Source organism: Mesocricetus auratus, unplaced genomic scaffold, assembly GCF_017639785.1.
Source record: "Mesocricetus auratus isolate SY011 unplaced genomic scaffold, BCM_Maur_2.0 Super-Scaffold_100007, whole genome shotgun sequence".
NCBI lineage: Eukaryota > Metazoa > Chordata > Mammalia > Rodentia > Cricetidae > Mesocricetus > Mesocricetus auratus.
Window position 1 is genome coordinate 78,296,611 of NW_024429191.1, and position 10,899 is coordinate 78,307,509.

General features: G+C 53.3%; 2 protein-coding genes across 3 annotated transcripts; one reads left to right on the forward strand and one right to left on the reverse strand.

Moving 5' to 3' along the window:
• Positions 1-48: 48 nt before the first annotated feature.
• Positions 49-8,701, reverse strand: Kat2a (lysine acetyltransferase 2A). 2 transcript variants are annotated; one of them, XM_005087393.4, is made up of 18 exons: positions 8,314-8,701; positions 8,062-8,185; positions 7,582-7,727; positions 7,387-7,476; positions 6,978-7,159; positions 6,702-6,893; positions 5,758-5,864; positions 5,454-5,564; positions 5,226-5,362; positions 4,935-5,143; positions 4,602-4,728; positions 2,584-2,694; positions 1,700-1,843; positions 1,362-1,476; positions 1,239-1,275; positions 1,086-1,149; positions 898-982; positions 49-742 (listed from the first exon to the last, which is right to left on the reverse strand). In XM_005087393.4, the coding sequence occupies exons 1-18, from the start codon at positions 8,650-8,652 to the stop codon at positions 549-551; spliced, it is 2,514 nt and encodes an 837-aa protein (XP_005087450.1). In that variant the 5' UTR covers positions 8,653-8,701; the 3' UTR covers positions 49-548. The 2 variants fall into 2 exon arrangements, with proteins under 2 accessions (XP_005087450.1, XP_005087449.1); XM_005087392.4 differs by having other exon boundaries at positions 5,226-5,365.
• Positions 8,702-10,305: 1,604 nt separating this feature from the next.
• Positions 10,306-10,872, forward strand: Hspb9 (heat shock protein family B (small) member 9). The gene has a single exon (XM_040749705.1). It carries the CDS (start codon positions 10,348-10,350, stop codon positions 10,837-10,839), a length of 492 nt encoding a protein of 163 aa, XP_040605639.1. The 5' UTR covers positions 10,306-10,347; the 3' UTR covers positions 10,840-10,872.
• The last annotated feature ends 27 nt before the right edge of the window (positions 10,873-10,899 follow it).

Consider the following 10,899-nt stretch of genomic DNA (forward strand, 5'->3'; position numbering starts at 1 on the left):
GTCTACTAAGTCTGAAGCTACACCCACCCCAAAAAACAACCACACAGGAAAAAAAAAAAAGCTTTATTGTTCCCTCCAAGGGATTAATGCCAAGGAATGAATGGTCCTCATGCCCCCAGCCCTGGGGGACAGATGGACAAAACAGTGTAGGATGAGCCACAGCCCCTCCTAGCTCCTCCAGTCTGAGCTGTTTCCATCCCAAGGCTAATCACTGAATAGCCCTGACCCTGGGAAACAGGCACCTGGATCAGGCTCAGAACTCCCAGCCTCAATGGCTCTCTCTGGATCAGGGCTGAGCAGCTCATCTCCCGGCCACAAGACATTCAACAGGGGCTGGTCCCAGACCAGGCATCTCCCCAAGGTCGGATGGGATGCGATGAACCCAGGAACAGAGCTGCAGGTTTGGGATTGCCGGCCGACTGAAAAGTCTGCAAGATTGGGGCCCATGGTGGAGTTTCTCCTGCTGGGTCAGGGAGAGATGGCCAGAAACACACCCACATGGGTCAGATGAGACCGAGGTGGACAGCGACCGCGAGCCCAGCTGGGAACTACTTGTCAATGAGCCCTCCCTCCTTGAGCTTGAAGTAGAAGAACTTCTCCAGGGCACTGGCACAGCGACAATATTCACTGTCTGGGGGATTGTACTCCCGGCAGTTGGCGATGACTCGCTGCAGGTCAGCTACAAAGAGCTTCCGGGTCACGTAGTAGCGACTGCGCAACCGTTCTGTCATGGTCTTCAGGTCTGGGTCGCAGGGGAGAAGAGATATGCCTTTAAGAGGTGATGGAATGTAGCTGGGGTTGCCCACCACAGTGGGTCCTGGAGGGGTACCTGACTCAGCATAGGTAGGAGCAGATGTGGGGGCACAGCTGGGCACGTGAAGGGAGGAGGGTCCTTACCAATGGGGAAGCGGATAACCTCATAGTAGTCGGGGGCCTCTGATTTCTTCACAGGTTCCATGAAGGGCCAGGCACTGGGGTGTGACTGGAGAGAAGAGCTGAGTTGGGGACAGGCTCACGGTGCCAACTTGTCCAACCCAAGACTGCCACCCACTTCAATTACCCCTACAAGAGAACCTGGCCCTCACCTTGATCTGAGCCAGCAGGTTTTTGAGGGTTGTGTATAGCTGATCAGGGTCCTTCAGTTCCTTGCTGGAATAGGAGATGCCAAGTCTGAGGGTCTGAGTCCTTCTGCCCCCCAACTCCACCCCACCCCACGCTCATTCCCCTCAACTACTCACCCCTTCTCCTTTCCCAAGGGCTTCCAGCCTGTCTCTCCTGCAAAGGGGGAGAGAGCATCCCTAAGAATGCCCACCCAGGCCCGAGAATGCCCTCCTGCCCTTTCAGCCAAAGCCCCTGCTCACGAATGCCGGGGACGCTCTCCACAGGAATCTGTCTCACTCCCTCCTTGAAGCAGCTGAGCCCAGGGTAGACCTTTCGGATCTGTGCCTGTTTACGCTCAATCAATTTCTTGATGATCTGAGGAAGCAAGGGGTCTGAGGGGGCCTACTCAGGTCCAGTCACCCTTGGCCAAGGCCATGATCAGTAAGTGGTAACATTTGCTTTTGACTTCTCCTGAGGCAGGGCAAGAACCAAGACCAGGCCTGTCTCCTCCACATAAACACGTGCACGATACATGACTCTGCCCATTTACTCCCAAGCAACGCACACTCCCAAAACCCCTATGGATACATGCACACACCTCCTTTTGTTTCTTGATGATGTGGGACAGCTCTGTGTAGGGAATCCGGGGATTCAGTTCACACTCCATCAGTGTCGCTCCTTCATAGTCCTTGATGTAACCCAGGTATCTGCTCTTGGGCACCTTGATGTCCTTGGAGAAGCCCTTGGTGAGTGAAGAGTTAGACCCAATCCATCAGCAAGGACTCTCCAACTTTCAGTCACTTCTTCAGGAGCATTTGAGAAGGTAGCACATGGCACGTTTCCCCTTACACCTCTAAACACGCCTGTGGCGGTGTGAGAACTCTACCTGCCCCTGGAAAGGCTCCAAGGTGGCTGTTCCTACCTCCTTCAGTCCCCAAAAGGACCTTCTGGTTCCTGGTCCCATTCACTGAGTGGCAAGAGGTGGAGAGGAGATAGAAAGGGAGAGCCCTCCTCACTGGTGACAGGTGTAACAGGGACAAGAAGGCCTCACTACTGTGGAAAATTATTCTAAGGTGTGTCACATTTGTTTACACTGCGGAACATTTGTTTTAATGACGCAAAGATGTGTTGCATTCTTTTATGTTGCATTTGTTTAACTCTGTGAAGCTGTGTTACTCTGCCTGTCTAAAACACCTGATGGGGGCTGGAGAGATAGCTCAGAGGTTAAGAGTGCACAGACTGCTCTTCCAGGGGTCCTGAGTTCAACTCCCAGCAACCACATGGTGGCTCACAACCATCTACAATTCAATCTAGTGTCCTCTTCTGGCATGTAGGCAGAACACTGTACATGTAATAAATAAATAAATCTTTAGGCCCCCCAAAAGAACAAAGAGCCAAAGAGTAAAAATCAACAACACTCTACTGGAAGTCATGCACCCAAACTGGGTCCCAGGCAGCAGGTGTGGCGAGGCCCAGGCTCACCTGCTTTTTGAAGTAGCCGATGGCATATTCGTCAGCATAGGTGAGGAAGTAAAGGATGCTGTGTTTGATGTGGTACTCCTTTAGGTGATTCATCAGATGTGTGCCATAACCCTGTGTGGGAAGATGGAACAGGCTGGGAAGGAGAAGGGGCAGGCAAGGCAGGGAGGACAGGCGGCCAGCAGAGGGTAGTTTACTGAGGAAAAGCGAAGGATTGCTAGATGATTGCTCTGGGCCAGATTCAGCACTTGATTCTTCGCCAGTTAGCCCAATAGTAGGTATTAAAAGCCCCATTTCATAAGCAAAACAAAAACCCCCAAAACTGGGCTGGGAGGTGGTGGTGCATGCCTTTAATCCCAGCATTCAGGAGGCAGAGGCAGGTGGATCTCTGTGAGTTCAAGGCCAGCCTGGTCTACAAGAGCTAGTTCCAGGACAGCTATGTTTACACAGAGAAAACCTGTCTTGAAAAACCGAAAATAAATAAAATTAAAACTCCCCAAAGCCCCTGAAATCCAGCTACACAAATAACAGTCTGAGGTCAGTTGACCACAGACACAGCAGGGCTGGGTTCCAATCCAACTTAGCCTGTTGGCCCCAGTCCTAGGGCTTTAGAACAAAGGAGAAAGAACAGAAGGGGTGACAGGGGCCTGTTCATGACAGCATCTGAACCCCGAACTCACATGTCACGATCACACAGATATGTATATAAAACAGGAGGAGAGAAGCCCAGAATAGTTTGCTGTGAAAAGATAGAAGCTGGGACTATTAGCTCTAAGTAACTAACAGTTATCAACTCCCCAAGGTATGTACATTTTCCTGTGAAGAAACCACAGTTCTCTTAAAAAGTGTCTGTCCAGGGGTATGGAGTGGAGAGGTGCCTTGGTCCTGCCCCATGAGATGATGGGACAGACTTAGTAGACTTCCTAGGGGAGACCGTACTCTCTCCGAGGAGCAGACGGGAGGTGGGGGGAGTAGAGAGAGCAGGAGGAGGGGGGACTGGGATTGGAATGTAAAAAAGAAAAAGAAGCATTGTTGTGTCGGGGTGTAGCTCAGTTAGCAGAGTGCTTGCTCAGCACAAAGACCTCGGTACAGTCCCCAGCACTGAGTAAAACCCAGCGTGGTGGTACACACCTGTGATCCCAGCACTCTGGAAGCAGAGGGGAGAGGATCAGAAGTTTAAGATCCCCTGGATTACAGTTTTTAAGGCCAGACTGGGACACATGAGACCCTTTCTGAAACACAAAGTCCCCAAAGATTCACTTAAAAATACTGCTTGTTAGCCGGGCGTTGGTGGGGCACGCCTTTAATCCCAGCACACGGGAGGCAGAGGCAGGTGGATCTCTGTGAGTTCAAGGCCAGCCTGGTCTACAGAACAAGTTCTTGAGTTCCAGGGCAAGCAAGGTTACACAGAGAAATCCTGTCTTGAAATACTCCTGTTGGGGTCATAACTCAGTACTAAAGTTTTGGCCTAGTGTGCACAAAGTCCTGTGTTCCATCCTAACACCAGAAAAGAACAGGAAAAAAAAATCATTGCTGATTTGGGTACTCTCTTTTTTCTTCTTTTTTTGTTTTTCGAGAGAGGGTTTCTCTGTGGCTTTGGAGGCTGTCCTGGAACTAGCTCTTGTAGACCAGGCTGGCCTCAAACTCACAAAGATCCACCTACCTCTGCCTCCCAAGTGCTGGGATTAAAGGCATGCACCACCAACGCCTGGCTTTTTTTTTTTTTTAAAGACAGGTTTTCTCTGTGTAGCCCTGTTGTCCTGGAACACACTGTATAGACCAGGCTGGCCTTGAACTCACAGAGATCCTTCTGCCTCTATCTCTCTAGTGGTGGTTGGTTTAAAGGCATGGGCCACCAAGCCCTACTTTTGGGTACTTTTTTTTTAAACAGGTGTTTCCTGAATGATCAATTATGAAGGCAGAACTGCCACCTTGTGGAAATGTCTGGTTATTACAAGAGGTGCTGGGGCTTAGTCATTCTGCCTTGGTCCAAATTCAGAAGCAGGCGATGGGATGCTCACCTTGACCTGCTCATTTGAGGTGACAGCACAGAAGACGATTTCTGTGAAGCCCTGAGTGGGGAACATGCGGAAGCAAATCCCGCCAATGACACGCCCATCCTTGATCAAGGCCAGCGTCTTATGCTTCCTAAGAGAGAAGGGGCATGTCATGGGATTTACCTGTCCTTTCCGTGCTCCCCAGGTCCCTCAACCCTGAAAGAGGGAAGTGTCATCAGGGATAGGATCAGAGGAAACGGAACCCTGAAAGGTTGAGCCTTGGCACTGGGAGAGTGTCCAGTGTGGAAGGACCGGGAATTCACGGTGCTCTGGGGCTGAGGGATCCCAGGGACTCACGGGTCAAAGACGAGGCGGGCAATGTATTCCTTGGGCATTCGTGGCAGCTGGTGGGAAAAGACATTCTGCAGCCCCACAAGCCAGAGCAGCACTCTCCGGTTGGCCTTGGGCGTCAGAGAGTTGCCAATGACGTGGAATTCAATAATGCCTCGCCGCTCCTCCAGACGAGCTGTTTCATCTCGGGCTGCGTTGGCTGACAGTAGGCTCGTCTAGGCAGAAGAGGGGTGGTGAGCAAGAGCCTCGGGTAGGTGAGGGTCCCTCCCTGATAGGCCAGCAGGTCAAGCTGCCTACCTCAGGCCCTAGCATGGCAGCAGGGTCAGTGATGGTCAGCATGACCTCATTGACCAGCTCCATGGGGATGTCACCCATTACACGAAGCCGCTTAGCATCCTCCAGCGTGAGGTTCTCAGGAAGCTTCCTCTTCTCTCCTACTGGGGAGGATGACAAGGTCACCCAGCGATAGCAGGAAATGTGGAAGGAAGGGTGAATGGGGTGAGAGGTCAGGGGTCCAGTACCCACCAGGCATGGGCTCAGCCCCTGTAGAATCCAGGCTCAGGGAGCTGTTGCTGCCTCCACCCATGGTGGGACTAAAGATGGGGGTGCTGGGAACAACCGCTGCACTGACTGTTGCTACAAGAGAGAAGAAATCAAGGACCGGGAGTGGAGGCTATGGCAGGGTCTTCAAAAGGAGCTGGCCCTTCAGCCCTATCTGAGCCCCCAGGTCTCTCCCTACTGCTACCACACCCCACCACTCTGTTACCCCAGGGGCAGCAGACCAGCCAGGGTGACCAAGCAGACCCTGCAGTGCTATTGTGCAACATACCTGGCCGGGGCACCAGCTGGGTCCCCTCTGAGGGTGGCATGGTGAAGCCAGACTCCCAGATGGGAGAATTTGCCCCGTAGATCTCCTCCTCAAGCATGGACAGGAACCTGTGGGGAGGGAACAACTGTCCCACGACTCCAGCCTTCAACCCCAGAGGGATGAGAGGCCAGCCAGCCAGACCCTGTTCTCAGTGAGTGGGAGCCTGTCAGAGGGGAGGACAGCTCCTGCTGTCTGGGAAGGCCTAGTACGTAAAGGGAGGTCAGTTCCCTGCCTGCTGAGGCCCTCAGAGAACATAGAAGGACAGGACACAGCCAGGAGAGAGGTTAGCGACCCAGTTTTGTCATGATGTATGGCATAGGAGAAGGGGTCTGAGCTGATGCCACCCTGTGCTGTGTGGCCAGGCAGGGAACCCAGTCACCTGAATTCCCTTACTCCACATCTGTATCAAAATGGTTTGGGAATCACCTGATCTTGCCACCTCTTGCTGTCACATGCTTGTTCCTGGCAAAGGTTTTTGATTAGGGAGCTACGACCCACACTCAAATGGGAGGAAAATGAGGCGCAACAGAGGTAAATGTATATAGAAAGGAGCAGAGCAAGGATGGGAAACAATTTCACTGCAAACTCTGACTTCTTGGAGCTCTGTGGAGGGAAGGGTTCTGAGGCTATATCCAGGTGCCCAATAGGAAACTATTAGTAACAATCTACCAGGGGATTGGGAGGGGGTAGCGTTAGCTCGGGCCATGTACCTGCCATCCCCAGACTAGCACATACTAGCAAGTAGCTTCTGGGCCATGGGTAAATCTGCCAGGTAGACACCCAGATCCCAGAAGGCCCATGGAGGGAGAGGAGGGACCAATCCAGGAAGCCTTCCTGGAAAAAAGGGGACATCAGCGAGGACATGAATTTGGGGCAAAATCCCAACAGGCCAGACCGAGCCTTACTTGGGGAAGTGAGTGAGGATAAGAGTCCTCTTCTCAGGCACCAGCTTGTCCTTCTCCACTCGGAATTTTTCCAGTAGCTGCCGGCGGGTGACCGTGAAAATGGATCGAAGAAGGCTTCGGCCAAAGACATGGGTGGTCTCGTATCGGGGGAGGCTGTCACAGCTCTGAGGCACATGGCAGTAACAGAGCCATCTGGGGGAGGCAGAGTGATAGGTGAGGGTGGAAACCACCCTCGGGTCTTATAAGCCTCCTCTCTGAGGCCCTGCCTGGACTCACCTGGTATAATTGACCTTGTAGGTAGCCACATCCTCAGACTGGGACCGCTGCCGGAACTGAGCAGGTGTCTCCAGTTTCCAGTAGTTAAGGCAGAGCAGGAACATCTTGGAGAGCTCAAACATTGTCTGCCGCTCTCGGGGGGCAAGGTGGCTAAATTTGTACTGCACAAAGTTAAGTACACCCTGAGAAGGAGGGAGGGGGACAAAAGCAGAAGGGCTGCTTGAACGGCCAGCAGAGGTATGTCAAACACAAGCCAAGGCCCTCCCCTGTCTGGGAAATCCTGCCGCTTCCAACTTCTACACCCACCCTGAGGCAGCAAGCACTCTCCTCCTTTCTTTGAACTTCTGCTCTCAAGAACACTTTTCACCCCTATGCTGCCCCTCAGCTCTGCTCGTACAAGCCGTCCTACCTGCTCAATGTTGGGCTTCTCAAATGGGGGGCTGCCTAGGGATCCCTCCACCACTGGTCGAGTCATCTGCAGGATGCACTTCCGCAAAAGCTGTAAGAGAAATGGGGAGAAACGGGTAGCAGAGCTCAGGGAGCCAGATAGCAAACACACCCAAATGTCCCGTCACCTTCACTCTTTCACGCCATGAAAGCTCACCTTGAAAAGGTAGAAATAGACCTGTTTGGTGTCCGTGTCCTCCTCCTTGTGAACAGACATGAACAGATTTTCTACATCCACTACCATTCCCAAGAGCCGGTTAATCTCATCCTCTGACACATTCTCCAGGTGGGACACATGGTCGGCTGCAAGATGGTTACATCAGGGTTAAGAGGAATAGATAGACGAGATCCACAGGGCTTGATTCCTGAACCACCTCCTGAGTCCTTAAAGGTCAGGGAGACCCAATGTTGTCAGTTCCCACATCAGCCCTTTGGTAGCTCCCTGCTTCTTCTGGGAGGCAAACTTCCTTTTTCCTTCCTTGGGACAGACACATACATTCCCAACCCAATCTGTCCTTAGGAAGTCTCTCTGGTTTCCCTAAGAGGCTTTATAATACTTATGTCACCCTATCCAAACAGGACCTAGCACCTGCCCTCCGCCTCCCTACCCCCGTCCCAAAGATGCTGCCTGCCTTACCCAAGGGGTGCTCACAGCTCCGGCACAGCTCGCTCAGGTTGGCAGCTGGCTGCTGAAGGTCCATGCGAGGTGCAGTAGGGGGTTTGGGGTTTTTCCAGCCATTACATTTGCAGGTTTCATTGGCCTGGAGGCGGAAGGATAAGTCAGTTGATGCTGTACCCCAAGCGCCGGGGCTAGAGCTTCGCCCCGAATTCCCACCCGAGCCCTTGGATGCCCCAAGCCCCGCCCCTTTCACCTAGGCCCCGCCCCCACCTTGCAAGCTGAGAAGACCCCTAGTTTCTCAAGCTTCTTGGCACGCGGCAGCCCCCGGACTTGCGCCTTCCTCTGGCTAGCGCGCTGCTGCTGACTCAGGCCAGGCCGAGCCGGATCACCCCCACTCCCCGGTCCCCCACTTCCTACCCCGGCCCCCCCAGTCCCCGTGCTCCCGGCTGGAGCTGCAGCTGGGACAGGGGCTGGTGCCGAAGTAGGAGCCGGAGTGGGGGCTGAAGCCGGGCTGGGCGCAGGAGTCGGAGTTGGGGCAGGGGTTGGGGACTGAAGGGGCCGAGGTTGCGCGGCTGGGGCCGGGTTTGGGGCCTGGGAAGGTTCCGCCATGGCCTCCCCCGCAGCGGAGCGGCGCCGCGCTCCCAGCCCTAGGGCCGCATGGGCAACCGGTGCATAGTGCGCAGGCGTCGCTGCCCCGGCGCACTATGGGAATCGTAGTCTTCCCTTGCCGCTCCCTATGCCTTGGCCTTCCAGACTTTTCTGTCCTGTTTCTTGGTTACAGACAGCTAAATGTCGCTCGATTGAGCACCCTAGGTTGATCGCTACTTTATTCCAATATTCCTTAAACCATCCGGGATAATGACAATTGCTGTCCTCTTGGGGACAAGAGAAACCCGAGAACACAGGCAGTCTAGAGGATTTCTGGGTTCTACCTTTCTAAAATCCATAGGAATTTAGAACAAGCCTGGACCTGGGGTTGGCTCCCATACTGCCCCGTATGACTGCAGACTCAGAATTGCAGGTACAATAGAGATGGGATGTAGCATTGATTCTACATCTTGTGCTGTGTGGTGCTGACACAGATGAATTAAGTGATTCGGCATTTTCTGTGCTTCAGGTTAAACTGTTAAACAGGAACAGTTTATTTTTAAAAGAACAGAGGCATAGTTGTGGGCCATGCTGAGATAGAGAATGAAGCTCAACCCCAGCCTACGGCAAGGGTGTGTGAGTGAAATAGAGATAGAGACAGAGACTGAAATACTGAGATTGTGTGTAAAGGAGCGAATTTTAAAAACCGAAAGTGGCCGGGCGTTGGTGGCACACGCCTTTAATCCCAGCTCCAGGGAGTTCGAGGCCAGCCTGGTCTCCATAGTGAGTTCAGGACAGCCACCAAAGCCACGGGGGAAACCCTGTCTTTGTAAAACAAAAACAAAAAACAAAACAAAAAACAAAACCAGCCTGCAGGTACGGAAGGCTGGAAAGGTACTGATTTCTGCTCTATGAATAGGCAAATATGACTCGCCCTGCTTTAAAGCTGAACGAAGATCTCTGCATGCCCTTCCTCTCCTCTCTTCATCTTGTCCTTGACCTTCCCCTCCCCCCCCCCCCGCCCGTGGGGGGGATGTAAAAAAAAAAAAGTCAGAGAAATACCCATTTTCTTTTGGGGGAGGGGTCGAGACAGGATTTCTCTGTGGTTTTGGAGGCTGTCCTGGAATTCGCTCTTGTAGACCAGTCTGGTCTCGAACTCACAGAGATCCACCTGCCTCCCCTCCCGAGTGCTGGGATTAAAGGCGTGTGCCACCACCGCCCAGCATGAAATACCCATTTTCTTTTCCATGTCTTAGTTCAGGACTCCGAAAGGTCATGGGGACACTACTGTTCTTCCAGAAGACCTGTAAGGTCCCCTGTTCTGGCTCAGTCCAAGGAACAATTTTCCTTGCCCCAGGCCTGATTTTTAAGAAGGGCAGGGCAAGGCAGGGCAGACCTCTTCAACCTTGTTGCTCAATCCCATCTGGGGTGGGGGAGCTGGAATCACGCATCTTCAGGTGATTCAATTCCCACACAGCCGCCCGCGCTGTGACGTAGATCGAGAAGGACCCACAGAGGACCATGGTCCCAGACAAAAGCAGCAGCAGGAGACTTGGTCACTAACAACCTGGTGTTTGCAAGGAAGGACAAAGCTGACATGATCTCTGCCCCTGTTTGCCCCTCCGAACGTGAAGAGTGGGCGGGTCCTTCCTCTGCGCATTCTCCCAGAGGATGGGGGAGGGGCTCTCGTGCCCCTCGTAGCAGTTGCTCTCTCGGATGCAACGGGTAGGAGGCAGTCACTCCACTGGGCAGCAAGAGCCGGGGGAGAACCGGGTGGCACCCCGATGTCCCAGCGTGGCTTTGACTGAAAGAGATCAAGTGACCACACTACCCGTGAGGCTGCTCAAGAATGATCTGGGTCTGGTGCCGGGCAATAGCTGTGTGGATGCAAGTTTCCAGATGAAGATGGATGCCCAAGGCTTTGCTCCGGAGGATCTGATGGTGCGGGTGGATGGCCAGAACCTGACAGTGACTGGTCAGCGGCAACAGGAATCGAATGACCGGGCCAAGGGCGGTTACCGCATAGAGCAGACAGTACACCGGCAAATGCAGCTCCCACCCAACTTAGATCTTGCAGCCATGACCTGCAGCCTGACACCCTCTGGCCATCTGTGGGTCCTGGGACAAAACAGGCCACTACCTCCTCCTGAAGCCCCAAAAGGCCAGGCCCCGAGACTCAAGAGCCGGGGACATAAGGGCTCCAAGTGATCCTGACCCATTAAACAATCGAGTTGTGCAACAGCCTTAGGAGTCCCTCAGCGTTTTTCC

Excerpts from the sequence above, each read along its gene's own strand:
- Hspb9 (XM_040749705.1), top strand. The coding sequence starts at position 10,348 with ATGCAACGGGTAGGAGGCAGTCACTCCACTGGGCAGCAAGAGCCGGGG.
- Kat2a (XM_005087392.4), bottom strand. The coding sequence starts at position 8,652 with ATGGCGGAACCTTCCCAGGCCCCAAACCCGGCCCCAGCCGCGCAACCT. Across the intron at positions 8,186-8,313 it reads GGGTCTTCTCAGCTTGCAAG|GCCAATGAAACCTGCAAATG; the intron begins GTGGGGGCGGGG and ends TTCCGCCTCCAG. Across the intron at positions 743-897 it reads GGTTATCCGCTTCCCCATTG|ACCTGAAGACCATGACAGAA; the intron begins GTAAGGACCCTC and ends CCTGCGACCCAG.